General features: G+C 37.4%; 1 protein-coding gene across 3 annotated transcripts in view; it reads left to right on the top strand.

Moving 5' to 3' along the window:
- Positions 1-17069, top strand: part of LOC139181710 (sodium/hydrogen exchanger 2-like) — an 82801-nt gene that overhangs the window by 55138 nt on the left and 10594 nt on the right. For all 3 annotated transcript variants that reach the window (XM_070785351.1, XM_070785348.1, XM_070785349.1), the window contains exons 7-8: positions 7913-8002; positions 13903-13973. In XM_070785351.1, the coding sequence (XP_070641452.1) occupies positions 7913-8002; positions 13903-13973 (161 nt within the window). The remainder of the gene's footprint in view (positions 1-7912; positions 8003-13902; positions 13974-17069) is intronic.

Here is a 17069-nt window from a genome sequence, read left to right as displayed (position 1 = left end):
AATTTCTCCTTTCATACTTGTTAGCATTTGTCTTACATACTGTGGTGCTCCCGTGTTGGGTGCATATATATTTATAATTGTTATATCTTCTTATTGGATTGATCCTTTGATCATTATGTAGTGACCTTCTTTGTCTCTCTTCACAGCCTTTGTTTTAAAGTCTATTTTATCTGATATGAGTATTGCTACTCCTGCTTTCTTTTGGTCCCTATTTGCATGGAAAATCTTTTTCCAGCCCTTCACTTTCAGTCTGTATGTGTCCCCTGTTTTGAGGTGGGTCTCTTGTAGACAACATATGTAGTAGAGGTCTTGTTTTTGTATCCATTCAGCCAGTCTTTTCTTTCGGTTGGGGCATTCAACCCATTTACGTTTAAGGTAATTACTGATAAGTATGATCCCGTTGCCATTTACTTTATTGTTTTGGGTTTGAACTTATACATTGTTTTTGTGTTTCCTGTCTAGAGAATATCCTTTAGTATTTGTTGGAGAGCTGGTTTGGTGGTGCAGAATTCTCTCAGCTTTTGCTTGTCTGAAAAGCTTTTGATTTCTCCTTCATATTTGAATGAAATCCTTGCTGGGTGCAATAATCTGGGCTGTAGGTTATTTTCTTTCATCATTTTAAGTATGTCTTGCCATTCCCTCCTGGCTTGAAGAGTTTCTATTGAAAGATCAGCTGTTATCCTTATGGGAATTCCCTTGTGTGTTATTTGTTGTTTTTCCCTTGCTGCTTTTAATATTTGTTCTTTGTGTTTGATCTTTGTTAATTTGATTAATATGTGTCTTGGGGTGTTTCGCCTTGTGTTTATCCTGTTTGGGACTCTCTGGGTTTCTTGGACTTGGGTGATTATTTCCTTCCCCATTTTAGGGAAGTTTTCAACTATTATCTCCTCAAGTATTTTCTCATGGTCTTTCTTTTTGTCTTCTTCTTCTGGGACCCCTATGATTCGAATGTTGTAGCATTTAATATTGTCCTGGAGGTCTCTGAGATTGTCCTCATTTCTTTTAATTCGTTTTTATTTTATCCTCTCTGATTCATTTATTTCTACCATTCTATCTTCTAATTCACTAATCCTATCTTCTGCCTCTGTTATTCTACTATTTGTTGCTTCCAGAGAGTTTTTAATTTCATTTATTGCATTATTCATTTTATATTGACTCTCTTTTATTTCTTCTAGGTCCTTGTTAAACCTTTCTTGCATCTTCTCAATCTTAGTCTCCAAGCTATTTATCTGTGATTCCCTTTTGATTTCAAGATTTTGGATCAATTTCACTATCATTATTCGGAATTCTTTATCAGGTAGACTCCCTATCTCTTCCTCTTTTGTTTGGTTTGGTGGGCTTTTATCCTGTTCCTTTATCTGCTGGGTATTCCTCTGTCTCTTCATCTTGTTTAAATTGCTGAGTTTGGGGTGTCCTTTCTATATTCTGGCAGTTTGTGGAGTTCTCTTTATTGTGGCTTTTCCTCGCTGTGTGTGGGTTTGTACCGGTGGCTTGTCAAGGTTTCCTGGTTAGGGAAGCTTGTGTCGGTGTTCTGGTGGGTGTCCAGTAATGAGTTATGAGATGTCTATGGTTTTGGGGTGACTTTGGGCAGCCTGAATCTTGAAGCTCAGGGCTGTGCTCCTTTGTTGCTGGAGAATTTGCTTGGTATGTCTTGCCCTGGAACTTGTTAGCCCTTGTGTGGTGCTTGGTTTCAGTGTCGGTTTGGAGGCGTTTGATGAGCTCCTGTCAATTAATGTTCCTTGGAGTCAGGAGTTCCCTGGAGTCAGGGTTTGGACTTAAGCCTCCTGCTTCCAGTTATCAGTCTTATTTTTACAGTAGTTTCAAAACTTCTCCTTCTATACAGCACCATTGATAAAACTTCTACGTTAAAGATGAAAAGTTTCTCTACTGTGAGGGTCACTCAGAGAGGTTCACAGCGTTACATGGAGAAGAGAAGAGGGAGGAGGGAGTTAGAGGTGACCCAAATGAGATGAGGTGGAATCAATAGTGGAGAGAGTGGGGTAGCCAGTAGTTACTTCCTTATGTGCACTCCACAACTGGACCACTCAGAGATGTTCACGGAGTTATACAGAGAAGAGAAGAAGGAGGAAGGAGACAGAGGTGGCCAGAGGGATAAAAGGGGGGAATGAAAAGGAGGGAGACAGATCCAGCCACTAATCAGTTCCCTAGGTGTTCTCCACCATCTGGAACACACATAAACTCACAGAGTTGGGTAGAGTAGAGAGGGGTTAGGGAGGAGACACAGGCGACCTGGTGGAGAAAAAGGAGAGTCCAAAGGGAGAGAGAGCAGTCAAGCCAGTAATCTCACTCCGTAGTGAAAGATGGGTCCTGAACAATTGGGTTCTTAAAGGTACAAAATTGGTAACAAATACATAAAAGCAAAAATTAAAAATCTAGAGTAGAGTTTGGAATTTCAAAAATACGATGTTAAAGAAAAGAAGAAGGAAAAGAAAGAGAAAAAACGAACAAAGAAAAACAAATAAGGTCACAAAAATTATAAAGAAAATACAGGTACAAAATTGATAACTAATACCAAAAAGCAAAAATTAAAATCCAGAGTAGAGTTTGGAATTTCAAAAATACAATGTTAAAAAAAAGGAAGAAAAAACATAAAGAGAGAAGACAAACAAACAAAAACAATGTCGCAAAAATTATAAAGAAAATACAGGTACAAATTTGATATCAAATGCCAAAAAGCATAAATTAAAAATCTAGAGTAGAGTTTGTAATTTCAGATATACAATGTTATATAAAAGAAGAAGAGAATGAAACAGAAAAAAAAAAAAAGTCACAGAAATTATAAAAAAAAAACTGTAGGTACAAAATTGCTAACATATACCAAAAAGCTAAAATTAAAAAACTAGAGTAGAGTTTGGAATTTCAAAAATACAATGTTAAAGAAAAGAAGAAGAAAAAAAAAAGTTCAAAAAATTATAAAATATATATATATGAAATTTGCTGAAGAAGAAAAAAATGGGGTCTTTTTTTTTTTTTTTTTTTGCAAAGTAATAGGTTATAAAAGTGAAAATTAAAGGAACAATAGAGGACTTAAAAATTTTTTTTTAATTAAAAAAAAAGAAAGAATGAATGATCGTAAAAATATATCTAGGACTTTCTCTGGTTTTGTTATATGGTGGGTTCAGTTCATTTTTGGCTAGTTCCTTGGTCCAACTTATATTTCTCAAGATCTATAGGCCCCTTCCTATGTAGTCCGTAGTAACCACGGGGTTTTAATCTATTGCCCGTAGCTTCCAAGGTGTTTCCCTCTGTTATAACTTCTTCTGTTTGCTGGTCTCTTCAGTGTCTGGCTTCCGCCCTGACACAAAGTGGATGGTGGGGGAAACTTTTTTTTTTTTTTAGGCTCACTTGTTCAGTCGCACTGTGGGGAGGGAGGGAGGGATGCTGCAAACAAATAACACTGGCGTGCGCTCGCAGTGCCTCAGCCACACTGGGTCTGCCCCCACTCACGGCGCGTGTGGCCACCCTGCCCACACTGCTCGGGCTCTAGGTTGTTCCGCCGAGAACAATCCGAGGCCGGCCCTGGGCTGCATGTACCTCCCAGGTCCAAGCCGCTCAGGTTCAGGCACTCGGGTAGTCCTCAGAGGCGCAGACTCAGTTGGGCTTGCATTTTGTGCTCTTCCCAGGTCCGCGCAGCTCAGGTGATGAGGTGTTTGGCAAACGCCAATGCTGCGACTTATCGCCTCCCCGCCACTCAGTTATCTGGGTGTAAAACCGGCGCACCTTCTCAGGCAGATGTTGACTGTCCAGACCCCCAGGAAGTTTTAGTTAGCAAAGAAGCCTGCTTACAGTTTTATAGATAATGTCTCTCTGGGGCTGCGATTGTCCCCTTCTGGCTCTGGCTGCCTGTTACCGGAGGGGGAAGGTCTGCAGCCGGCTATCTCTGTTCAGTCCTTTGTTCCGTGCGCGGGCCTGGCGGTGTCTTAGGTTGGGGCTGGCTTTTCGCGTGGTAGATATCCCACAGTCTGGCTTGCTAGCCCAAATTATTTCGCTCAGATAGTGCTCAGGGTATTCAGGCCAGATTCTTACTCTAAGCGATGCAGCCCGCGCCGCGCCTCCCTGCCCAGCCCCCGCTTGCTAATGGCGTGTGCAGGCGTCTGCGCTGCTTCTCCACTAGGGGAGTTACCGTAGGGCTCGCAATCTGTGAGTTTTAATTATTTATTTATTTTTTCTCCCTGTTATGTTGCTCTCTGTGCTTCCAAAGCTCGGCACAGATTCAGCAGTGAGAAGGTTTCCTGGTGTTTGGAAACTTCTCTGTTTTTAAGACTCCCTTCCCGGGACGGAACTCCGTCCCTCTCTCTTTTGTCTCTTTTTTTTTTTTGTCTTTTATATTTTTTCCTACCTCCTTTCGAAGAGTTGGGTTGCTTTTCTAGGTGCCTGAGGTCCTCTGCCGGCATTCAGAAGTTGTTTTGTGGAATTTACTCGACGTTTAAATGCTCTTTTGATGAATTTGTGGGGGAGAAAGCGTTCTCCCCGTCCTACTCCTCCGCCATCTTGGCTCCTCCCCTCTTATGTCTACCTTTGAAACCCCATGTTTTGTGGCCATTCTCCATCTTGTTCACTGTGATTTAAGCCTCTTGAACTGCATCAACCTTGACAAACTTTTTCTTCTTCCAACATGTCATTCACTCTCCCCAAAACACTATCTCCTAAGTTCCTTGCATGTCCATCTTCCTTTTATCCTTTAATCCTCAGCTATGTAGAGCCTCCTCACAGAAGAATTCCCAGACCACTCTATGCAAGTATGTTTGTTTTTATTTCTGGGAGAGCAGACACTGTAATTAAATTAAGCCTTGGTTTGATGGTGTGGGGCTTAGTATAAACATCTCCATTCTGGGCTTATTGTTTTGAACACTTTCATAGAATGTATCACTATATATATCATCTACCTGTTGTTTTTCTTTTTTCTTTTTTTTTGGGAGGGGGGCTTGCTAATTTGTGTCCAACTCTTTTGCCACTCCATGGACTGTAGCTTGTCAGGCTCCTCTGTCCATGGGATTTCCCAGGCAAGAATACTGTAGTGGGTTGCCATTTCCTTCTCCAAGAGGCTCAGTGGTAAAGAATCCATCTGCCAATGAAGGGGATATGAGTTTGATTCCTGGGTTGGGAAGATCCTCTGGGGATCTTTAGTCATTCTTTTCTCCACTTGGGTGATGTCTGTCTCCTTGCTAAACTGAATTCCATGAATGCAGGAAATAAATATAAATTATTCACCACTATATACTCAGTCTATTAGTGTGGCTCCAATGAAATGTGCAATAAATTTCTGAAGCAAGGAAATAAATGAATAAATAGTAAATAAAAGTTAATTTGGAGTATGAATATAAATTATGAACATTTGTAGTAGAGGTTTGAAATCAAGACTATTTTTTTAAACCATGATTTTTATTGATTTACTCAAGCTTCACTTAACCATATATATGATTTACTACAGAGATTCAAACATAAAGAATAAAATTTTGTCTCTCAACTATTCTACATCTTTTTAAAGTTATGTTGGGAAGTTATAAGGCCAAAGAATAATAGTACAAAATATATAGAATGGGTTATAAGAGATGCCACTGAGTCAGGTTGGTTTGACACCTTTATTTTAAAGCATTAATTTTGATCTATCCATGGTAGACTGAATAGAATGAATTAAGTTAAATGAAGATGGAGAGTCATGTAAAAGGGTTTAAAAATGCAAACATGGAGTCAGCCTTTCAAAGACAGGTCATTAGACAGATCTGCTCATGGTGGAAAGTTTTTGCCTGTGATAAACTCCGTTAAAGGATGCAGTTATATCCCATGAAAGCATTGTATGGTGATGTTTTAAATGTCAGAATGAATTTAGTGGAATTGTATAACTGAAACATCACCTAAAAAGCAGGAATTATGTACAATTATTTATGAAAACCTTGTGAATAAGATGATCACCTGACTTTGGCCAATTCACATGCATTTACAAAAAATTGCATAGCTCCAAATTGGAAAGGAAGCTTTTGGGATGGCATGCTTATTTGGTGTGTTAAAGCAATCAGGCCCACAGTAAGGCATTTTTGTCATTCAGAAGTGCTGAAGAGTTGATGAAGAACTAGGACACCCTTGAGATTCTTTTAAGTTTCAACCTTAACATTAATGAAAATTATTACCTGCTTCTTTCCACATTTTGAAATAAGGTAAAAATAGAACCCTCATGGGAATGCTTTTACAAAATATTTTGAAAGTGACTAAGTAGTGTGGAAGTTCATTTGAAAGCAGGAGATTTTGTTGTTTATTTGCAGCCAGGTTTTTCTATATTCCACTTCATATTTCTTACTTTAGTTCATAACTCTTTCTTAAAGTCCTTGTTTCCAAATGTAGATGCCAGGGCAAATCTCATCTTCTTCTCTTACTTTACATTCAACCATACTTTGGTTTAAAAAGACAAAACAAAACTAAAGAAAGAGAACTCTGCAAAGAGCAACTTGGCTTACAGTAGTCATCCACAGAAGAGCCTTTAACTTCCCAACATAACTGTATCTGTTCCTAACCTCTTCTTTCTTTTTCTTATAACAGAACTGGGGGTCTCCTATCTCAAGCTCTCCTTTGTAATCTATTCCTTTTTTGTCTTGTGTTTTCAATCATTTATGTTCTCTCATGTATATTTACACTCTTCTCAGCTAGATTCTTCCCATCAACTTTAAACAGGCTCAAGCAACTCCTACTTAAAACACACTACAACTACACTAAAGTAATGTTCTCTCTTGACCACATAAAACTTTGTTGCTCCCATCTCTTTTATTAAGGTTACTAATGGTCATTTGCCATTCTCATTTCACTTGAGCTTTCCCAGGGATTCCACAAGTCAAACTCCCACGTTCTTGAAATATTCTTTTTGTATTTTGTGACAACTGACTTTCTGATTTTCCTCTTACTTCTCTGGTTTCTCTTTCTCTGTCTCTTTTATAAGCTTATTATCATTGTGTGTTTATTCACTCAGTTATGTCCGACTCTTTGTGACTCCATGGACTGTAGCCCACTGGGCTCCTCTGTCCATGGAGATTCTCCAGGCAAGAATACTGGAGTGGGTTGCCATTCTTTTATCCAGGGATGATGAATAACAAAGACAAAATTATACACCAGAGGTAATTTAAATGAAAATCTCTTGCAGCATTTTGGCTCTGTGATTTAAGCACTTTCTGATTTTGAAATACAGTGGTAGATTTTTTTCAGGTTTTTTTTTTTTTTTTTTTTTAATGACCCACATTTTTGTCAACAATATATGTCATGATTGATCCTTATAAAGGAAAATCACAGCACTTCCCTCTCATGTTAGACCAATGATAGTTCTGAATTTTAAGAAAATGTTCTAAATTTTTATTGTGGCCAGATTAAGACACCTGTGCATATGCACCCATACATAGACACACACAGAGACACACCAGGGAAATATTCAAGCACTAATTTCATTTTTTTTAATTTAAATTTATTTATTTTAACTGGAGGCTAATTACTTTACAATATTGTATTGGTTCTGCCATACATCAACATGAATCTGCCACGGGTGTACACGTGTTCCCCATCCTGAACCCCCCTCCCACCTCCCTCCCCGTATCATCCCTCCAGGTCATCCCAGTGCACCAGCCCCAAGGATCCTATATCAAACCTGGGCTGGCGATTCGTTACTTATATGATACTATACATGTTTCCTTGCCATTCTCCCAAATCATCCCACCCTCTCCCTCTCCCACAGAGTCCAAAAGACTGTTCTATACATCTGTGTCTCTTTTGCTGTCTCACATACAGGGTTATTGTTACCATCTTTCTAAATTCTATATATATGCATTAGTATACTGTATTGGTGTTTTTCTTTCTGGCTTCAAGCACTAATTTCATATGAAAGAAATTCAGCTCTTTGTTTTTCATTTTGTAGGGAATGACTATTCGTCCTCTTGTTGACTTATTAGATGTAACGAAAAGAGGAGAGACCTCTCCAACTGTGAGTGAACAAATTCTCATTCGGGTAAGATGTCTATATATCATGTATATCATCTTGTTGACTGGAACTAACCCTTGTATATCAGGTCTTTACATGATAGATCTTTTTATACTTGAATTTCTCTAATAAAAGGAGATGTGATTTTCTGAATAGGTATTTGTTATATTGGGCTTCCTAGGTGGCTCAGTGGGTAAAGAATCTGCCTGCAATGCAGGAGATGCAGAAGATGTGTGTTCAGCCCCTGGGTTGGGAAATTCCCCTGGAGGAGGGCATGACAACCCACTCAAGTATTCTTGCCTGGAGAATTCTATGGACTGAGAAGCTTGGTGGGCTGCAGTTCATAGGGTTACAAGGAGTCGGACATGACTGAAGTGACTGAGCACACATGCATGCACTCATTTGTTATATTGTAACAATCTGTAATTTGAAAATCAATCAATCAGTTCTTTTGGTAAGTGATAAGAACAATGAAGGTCTAAATGTTAGCATTTGCTCTTGAGAGAGTAACAGGTAGGAAAGCTATAGATCCCCAAGTAGCAGGAGGAAATAAACTGCAAGTGAAAGTGAAAGTCACTCAGTCATGTCCAACTCTTTGTGACCCCATAGACTATACAGTTTATGGAATTCTCCAGGCCAGAATACTGGAGTAGTTAGCCTATTCCCTTCTTTAGGAGATCTTCCCAACCCAGATATCGAACCAAAGTCTCCCGCATTGCAGGGAGCCACCAGCTGAGCCACCAAAGAAGGCCAGTGGCAGACATTTCTTCCTTCTCTACACAAAATTAAAAGAGGCTTCTTTTAATTCTGTGTTGAAGACACCTGATTCTGTCTTTAGCAATAACCAATGTATTTTTCTTATGGAAATGCTTTTCTTATGCTATGTTAATGAAACTGCATTTGCTTTGGAATCTGCCTTTCTTCAAAATGGTTCTGCCTAAGACCTTTTCTTTTCTGAAACCTTAGGCTGATAATGACTCAACAAACCAGTATTCATGTCAATTGTTTTATGGTCAGGGGATGACATAGTACCTCCTATCTCAAAAATGCATATTGTGGGGGAGGGGCCTGGTGAAACTCCCTCAGCCTTGAGGCGTCTCTGCTATCTGATTAATAGCTTTCTATGACCTAAATCAAATCCCTTATGATTATACAGTGGAAGTGAGAAATAGATTTAAGGGACTAGATCTGATAGATAGAGTGCCTATAAACTATGGACAGAGGTTCATGACATTGTACAGGAGACAGGGATCAAGAACATCCCCATGGAAAAGAAATGCAAAAAAAGCAAAATGGCTGTCTGGGGAGGCCTTACAAATAGCTGTGAAAGAAGAGAAGTGAAAAGCAAAGGAGAAAAGGAAAGATATAAGCAACTGAATGCAGAGTTCCAAAGAATAGCAAGGAGAGATAAGAAAGCCTTCCTCAGCGATTAATGCAAATAGAGGAAAACAACAGAACAGGAAAGACTAGAGATCTCTTCAAGAAAATTAGAGATACCAAGGGAACATTTCATGCAAAGATAGGATCGATAAAGGACAGAAATGCTATGTACCTAACATAAGGAGAAGATATTAAGAAGAGGTGGCAAGAATACACAGAAGTACTGTACAAAAAAGATCTTCATGACTCAGATAATCATGATGGTGTGATCACTCATACTCACCTAGAGCCACACATCCTGGAAGGTGAAGTCAGGTGGGCCTTAGAAAGCATCACTATGAACAAAGCCAGTGGAAGTGATGGAATTCCAGTTGAGGTATTTCAAATCCTGAAAGATGATGCTGTGAAAGTGCTGCACTCAATATGCCAGCAAATTTGGAAAACTCAGTTGTGGCCACAGGGCTGGAAAAGGTCAGTTTTCATTCCAATCTCAAAGAAAGGCAATGCCAAATAATGCTCAAACTACCGCACAATTGCACTCATCTCACACACTAGTAAAGTAATGCTCAAAATTCTCCAAGCCAGACTTCAGCAATATGTGAACCCTGAACTTCCAGATGTTCAAGCTGGTTTTAGAAAAAGCAGAGGAACCAGAGATCAAATTGCCAACATCTTCTGGATCATGGAAAAAGCAAGAGAGTTCCAGAAAAACATCTATTTCTGCTTTTTGACTATGCCAAAGCCTTTGACTGTGTGGATCACAATAAACTGTGGAAAATTCTGAAAGAGATGGGAATACCAGACCACCTGACCTGCCTCTTGAGAAACCTGTATGCAGGTCAGGAAGAAACAGTTAGAACTGGACATGGAACAACAGACTCTCAAGGCTGTATATTGTCACCCTGCTTATTTAACTCATATGCAGAGTACATCATGAGAAACGCTGGGCTGGAAGAAGCACAAGCTGGAATCGAGATTGCCGGGAGAAATCTCAATAACCTCAGATATGCAAATGACACCACCCTTATGGCAGAAAGTGAAGAGGAACTAAAAAGCCTCTTGATGAAAGTGAAAGAGGAGCGTGAAAAAGTTGGCTTAAAGCTCAACATTCAGAAAACAAAGATCATGGCATCTGGTCTCATCACTTCATGGGAAATAGATGGGGAAACAGTGGAAACAGTGTCTGACCTTATTTTTTTGGGCTCCAAAATCACTGCAGATGGTGACTGCAGCCATGAAATTAAAAGACGTTTACTCCTTTGAAGAAAATTTATGACCAACCTAAATAGCATATTCAAAACCGAGACATTACTTTACCAACAAAGGTCCATCTAGTCAAGGCCATGGTTTTTCCAGTAGTTATGTATGGATGTGAGAGCTGTACTGTGAAGAAAGTTGAGCACCGAAGAATTGATGCTTTTGAACTGTGGTGTTGGAGAAGTCTCTTGAGAGTCCCTTGGACTGCAAGGAGATCCAACCAGCCCATTCTAAAGGATATCAGTCCTGGGTGTTCTTTGGAAGGACTTATGCTGAAGCTGAAACTCCAATACTTTGGCCACCTCATGCAAAGAGTTGACTCACTGGAAAAGACTCTGATGCTGGGAGGGATTGGGGGCAGGAGGAGAAGGGGACGACAGAGGAAGAGATGGCTGGATGGCATCATCGACTCGATGGATATGAGTTTCAATGAACTCTGGGGGTTGGTGATGGACAGGGAGGCCTGGCATGCTGAATTCATGGGGTCCAAAAGAGTTGGACATGACTGAGAAACTGAACTGTTCTGTTCCTTTCTGGTCTCTATGTCAGAAGCTTTCCCCATCTCGGTTATGCTTTAATAAAACTTTGCTGCACAAATGGCTCCAAGTACTCAAGCCTCATCTGACCCCTGATAGAAATCCTCTCCTCTGGAGGTCACGAAACCTGATGTAACACAAAGATTGCTGCAGCAACCTTTCACTCTGTTACTGTCCAGCTTCCCACATTATCTTAGCAAAGTATTTTAACATTTTGTACACTTAGTTTCCTAATCAGTAAATTTGAATGGCTGTTTACATGATCTGTGAATGCCTATCCAGGTTGAATAACCTATGAATTATGAATATTTTTTTACTGTAAATTATAATTTTAAGTGTTTTGAGTTTGTTTGACATATTAATTCTTAATATTAGACTAAATTATCCAGGAGCTGAGTTGATTTTTTGTTTGATATTATAAAGCAATTGTTTACAAACTGACCTGTGTAATCCTTATGTAGTTGGGAAATTTTTCTTGGGGTATTTTGGCCTTTGGTGGAGTTTTTTATATACCACCAAAGATTGAGAAAGTTAAAAATTTCCATATTCAGATTGAAAAATATACTCTTTGACATACAGTTTCAAAATTACCCAGAATTTAGACATAAATGCTTAATTTCTACATTAGAAGTAAGGAGACGATCAGAGAAATTTAAAGATGTGAACTCTATCACTTGGTTTTGTCTTCTTATAGAAATAGAATTTGTTTTTTTTGCTTATCTTTGGTGGGATTTTATAGAATGTAGCAATAGGAATATTGAAATATAGAGAATGTTAAGAATGCTATCAAAATATTCTTATTTTTATTAATATGGAAAAATTTTGGGAACTTTAGTCAAAGGGAAGGGCTAGTTTGTCTACCTTACCTTTAACTTCAGTATGGCACAGACTGTAATTTTCTGGGATACATTTTCTGCACATATAATAACTTTGTATATGTAAAATACTTGTTTTATCAATAATTATGTGCCTAAGAGGACTTCCCAGTGGCCCTAGTTGTAAATAAACCACCTGCCAATGCAGGAGTCAAAAGAGACATAGGTTCAATCCCTGGGGTGGGAAGATCCTCTGAAGAAGGGAATGACAGGCCACTACAGTATTCTTGCCTGGAGATTCCAATTGACAGAGGAGCCTGATGAACTATGGTCCATAGTGTTGCAAAGAGTTGGACACGACTGAAGCGACTTAGCATGCATGCATGTGCCTAAGAAAGTGTACCGATAGGCATGAATAGCTCAACTGATTGCATTCTTCTTTCAAATTTTAATAGGTAATTGCCCAAGTTGTAAAATAAGCATTTGTTGATAATTTTATTATAATTGAAAGACGTTTTAGGTTTTTTTAGGGAAAATCATATTTTTCCTGTGTTATTCTTACCATATGGATGAGTTTTAATGACTGTGTAATATATGTTATATTGATAAAACATAATATAGCCAATTTATAGGACCAAGGCAAATTTTATTTCCTTTTTCAACTTTTTATTTTAAAGATGTCAAGTGTACAGATTTCAAACACTGTTCAATGAATATGTATTTACCCTTTACCTTGACTCTGTTGCATTTGCCACATTTGTTTTACCACTCTCTATTTATATTGGTACCTATTATTACTGTCATTTGCTGAATGATTTGAAATTAGGTTGCAGAAGTCCTGATTATTCACTTCTAAATGTTTTAGCATGTATTAACATTTTTAAATAAAAGGACATTCTAGTACAAAATCACAACTGTTTATCAAATTCAGAAAGTTTAGCAATAGCGTTACCTAATTTAATTCCATATTCACAATTTTTCCAAATGTCCCAATATTTTATAGTATTTTTCTCCTCATCTAGGATAACGCATTGCATTTAGTTGTCATATCCTTTCAGTTACCTTTAATCTAACACTGTTTTTCAACTTTTTGTTACTTTTCATGACACTGGCATTTTTGAAAAGTTCGTGAAGATATTTTGTATCAATAGAATATCACTCAAGTTGGGTTTATTATTTCTTCATAAATATATTCAGTTTATTTTTTGTGAAGTTATGTCAAACTAAACTTTTAATCTTAGCACTTAAAGTCCTTTGTTAACTACTTTCTTTCCCCACCCTTGATCTACATCTATCCAACCTTCTTTTTTCATAAATCTCTTATAAAGTTCCTTATTTTCTCCCATATATGTTACTCATGATATTCCCATTACAAAGAATGATTTACTTTTTCCATATGTAACCCCATGTCTTCTAGGGCAAGCTCACACTGCACATTTTCATATAAGTCTTCTCTAAATTCATCTTTTTCTATTTCTTTCCTAAATATTCCTTTTCTTGCTGCATTTATACATATACACATACCAAGTTTAAACTGAATTATCATGCATGTGCTTTTATCTTTCCTCTCCAGTTTTGCTCTATATCCTTCAGAAGCAAGAAATATGCCTTTTACATCTTTTATTTCTTTCACTTTACCAGACCTAGACTTTGGTAATTTAATGAATTTATCATATAATACTGATTAATATGTGCATTTTCAATTTTAAATGGAATGTCTCTAATGCTTATGCTAGAATTATTGCAAGCATTCTTATTTATAAATATAGATGCTCCTTTTTATGCTTACCCTGAAAAGAGTTTAGGATTAAAAAATCAAGCAACTCGGATGAAATCAACAATTTTGAAGATGGTTTTGAGAGATCCTTTTATTTAGCATTAACTAACCAAGTTCCTCATGTATACTATATATTTAGACATATATTTTGTTTTATTTCAGTTCTTTGATCATTTGCTGGCTGGCGTAGAAGATATATCAGGACACTGGGGACAATATTACTGGAAAGACAAGTGAGGATTTGCCAAAAGTATGCTTGTATACATGCAAAGAAAAATGCAAATGAACCTGTATATCTTTCTGTATGTTTCTGTTGGGAATAGTTGAGATTTACTCATTCACATGTTTAAAAAATGATGACAGCTAAAGAAACAAAGATCTTTCTTTTTCTTATCATGAAGGATATGACCAACCCTAAGTTCAGACCCTAAAACTAAATAGTGTGCCATAAAATTCTTAGACCTTCCTGGGGTGGGGGGGTATTATGCACAGTTCCAGAGAAAGTGATTTTACATCAAATCATGTTACTATCCTAAATAAAGTCTCTAATATCTTGTCACTTGAAACTTATCCAAATTTTTTACCTCAGTTTACAATTATAACTACTGTTAGCTTCCTTCCACATCTCATTCTATTCTCTCTGCCATATATCATACTGTAGTCATGTCTTTACTAACACAGTAAGTTCAGTATATTGTTACCTTAAAGCCTTTGTGTAATGTTCCTGTTGCCTGAAATTCTCTTCTACTTGATCTTTGCATGCCTAGTAACTTCCTGTCATTTAAGCCTTGGCTAAAATTTCATTTCCTCAAAGAGTTATTCCCTTAATATTCATTCTCTATTATATCATAATTATCTGATATTTTAATGTTTTTTCCTTTATTAAATATTTTATTTTAATCTTAAAAATATAATTCATATAAAATATATCATTCTTATATGTTTCTCTCAAACTAAAATATAAGTGGCAACAGGACAGAGACCTTGTTTGCATTGTTAAGTTCTGTAACTGCAGCACTTAAAAAAGTTCCTTCTACATAATAGGTGTGCATGTGTGCATGTTAAGTCGCTTCAGTCCTGTCCAACTCTTTGCGACCCTATGGACTGTAGCCCGCCAGGCTCCTCTGTCCATGGGATTCTTCAGGAAAGAATACTGGAGTGGGCTGTTGTGCCCTCCGCCAGGGTATCTTCCTGACCCATGGGGTCAAACCCATATCTCTTATGTTTCCTGCATTGGCAGGCAGGTTCTTTACTTCTAGTGCCACCTGGGAAACACTGCATAATAGGTACCAGATAAATATTTTAAAATAAAGAAGTGAATGACTGAGTGAATTATAAAAGGGATACTTTTAATGCTGATATTAAATCTAGTCTGAGATTTTAAATCCAAATGTTTAAACTATTCTAAATTAAGACCTATTCGTAATACCCTGGTAGCAACACATATTAAAATTTGCTGATTCAGCTTAGATTTCTTGCAGGAGCTGTGTTAAAAAACGAAATACAGTTTTAGCAGCCAACACTTGACACAAGCAGTAGGGTCAATACTTTGTCGATATCCTTTTATGCCACATTACAGGAGAGATGGTTTCTATAGTGAAGTTAAGATCAGAGAACCAAGAGAAATTTTGCTAGTGTTCATCCTCAAAGAAAGTCATTTTAAACTGATAAGGAAATATTAATTTACCCTTCTTATAAATGCAACGGATCTAACAAAAATCATTTTTTCCATGTTTGATTTGGATGAATGTTTTTGATCATAGAGAAAGGATGTAAACCATGATAAACCATGACTGGGACTTGTTTGTGTGTGTTAGTCCCTCAGTCATGTCTGTCTCCTTGCGACCCCATGGACTGTAGCCCACCAGGCTCCTCTGTTCATGGGAATTCTCCAGGCAAGAATACTGAAGTGGATTGCTGTTCCCTTTTCCAGGGGATCTTCCTGACCCAGGGATCAAATCTGGATCTCCCGCACTGGAGGTAGATTCTTTACCATATGAGCCACCAGGGAAGCCCCTACACTTACTGTCTTGCCCTTTCTAATAATTCAAACAGCCTAGAACATTTTTTTTTTTTTACAATAAACAGTTAGAGCTAATTACCTGGCTCTCTGTTTAATTATGTTCCGTGTGGTTTTATACAGTGACTTTTGTTGGCAGAAGAGCTACACACACACTTCGAAGACTTTATAATTGGGGTCATCTCCTTTCCTTCTCCCTTTGCTTTCACCTGTTGTACATAAATATCCTCCTCCTCTAAAGTAGAATCTCTACCATGCACCATAAATTTCTGGGTCCAATTTTTTCATTGGCAAAAATTGCTATTTAACATTCTAAAGTTTTGTTTTTCTGATATTGCCATCTACTGTCTCCCTGAGCAAATTTCGTGTTGATGGCTTGAGCCTAGAGTCAAGGTGGCTTTAAATTCCTGGAGCATCAGAAAGTGACTTTAACGTATGTAAACATTTTAAAAAAGAAGTAGAAAATAATAATAATAATAAAAAATTAAAAAATAAAATTAAAAAAGTAGACCTCAGAAAAGTATTCAAGATTGCAGTGAATTTTTTTTTTTAATATGAACTTATTGCCTATAAATCTATATTTAGCTGGTATTTTCACTCAGGTGTTGTGAAACTGTAGTCTAACATGGTTTATTTTTCATTTTGTGAGTTTAAATTCAGGTTCCTTAAGCAAATATTTAACTCTGGTGTTCAATTCCTTTTCCCATTCATTGAAATAAACTGTATTTCAGCCGCCTTCTCTGAAATATAGACCCTATGTTGCCAATACTTCTGTCTTTGGTGTAAATATTTTTTCATCATAAGTCTATATTTCCCTTGGCTTGATTGATGTTAGTGGGATAAATCTAAAGCTGCAATTTACTAATAAAGACATTTGAAATTAGAATTTCTTATAAGTTTTTTTTTTTTTTTTTTTGGTCTTCTCTTTACATCATAGAATGGTTTTTCCATTTAAACAAGTTACATATGAAATAGGCAGGGGGGTCAACCAGTTCTGGGACCTTCTAACTATAGTATAAAAATTCCTGAAAAAAAAAAAGGCACTAATTTCCTGGAATTTTTATTTTATTTAATTCTTGGACAGATTGGAGTATTTGAACAGCAAGTATCTGCAGAAGATTTTGCTCAGAGAATATGATCAGGCCAGATCAAGCATTGTGCTTCTTTATGAAAAGCTTGAAAGAAAACATGCCATTGAGCTAGCAGAAGCAGGCCAGTTAGTACACACACCATCTAGTACATCTTTGCTGTAAGTGTGTTCATGTGTGCAGTGCATGCATGTGTTTATGCATGTGTGCAGTGCATGCCT

This window comes from Bos indicus, chromosome X (assembly GCF_029378745.1).
Source record: "Bos indicus isolate NIAB-ARS_2022 breed Sahiwal x Tharparkar chromosome X, NIAB-ARS_B.indTharparkar_mat_pri_1.0, whole genome shotgun sequence".
Classification (NCBI taxonomy): domain Eukaryota; kingdom Metazoa; phylum Chordata; class Mammalia; order Artiodactyla; family Bovidae; genus Bos; species Bos indicus.
The sequence above is the reverse complement of the archived record's forward strand: the minus strand, read 5'-3'. Positions and strand labels throughout refer to the sequence as shown.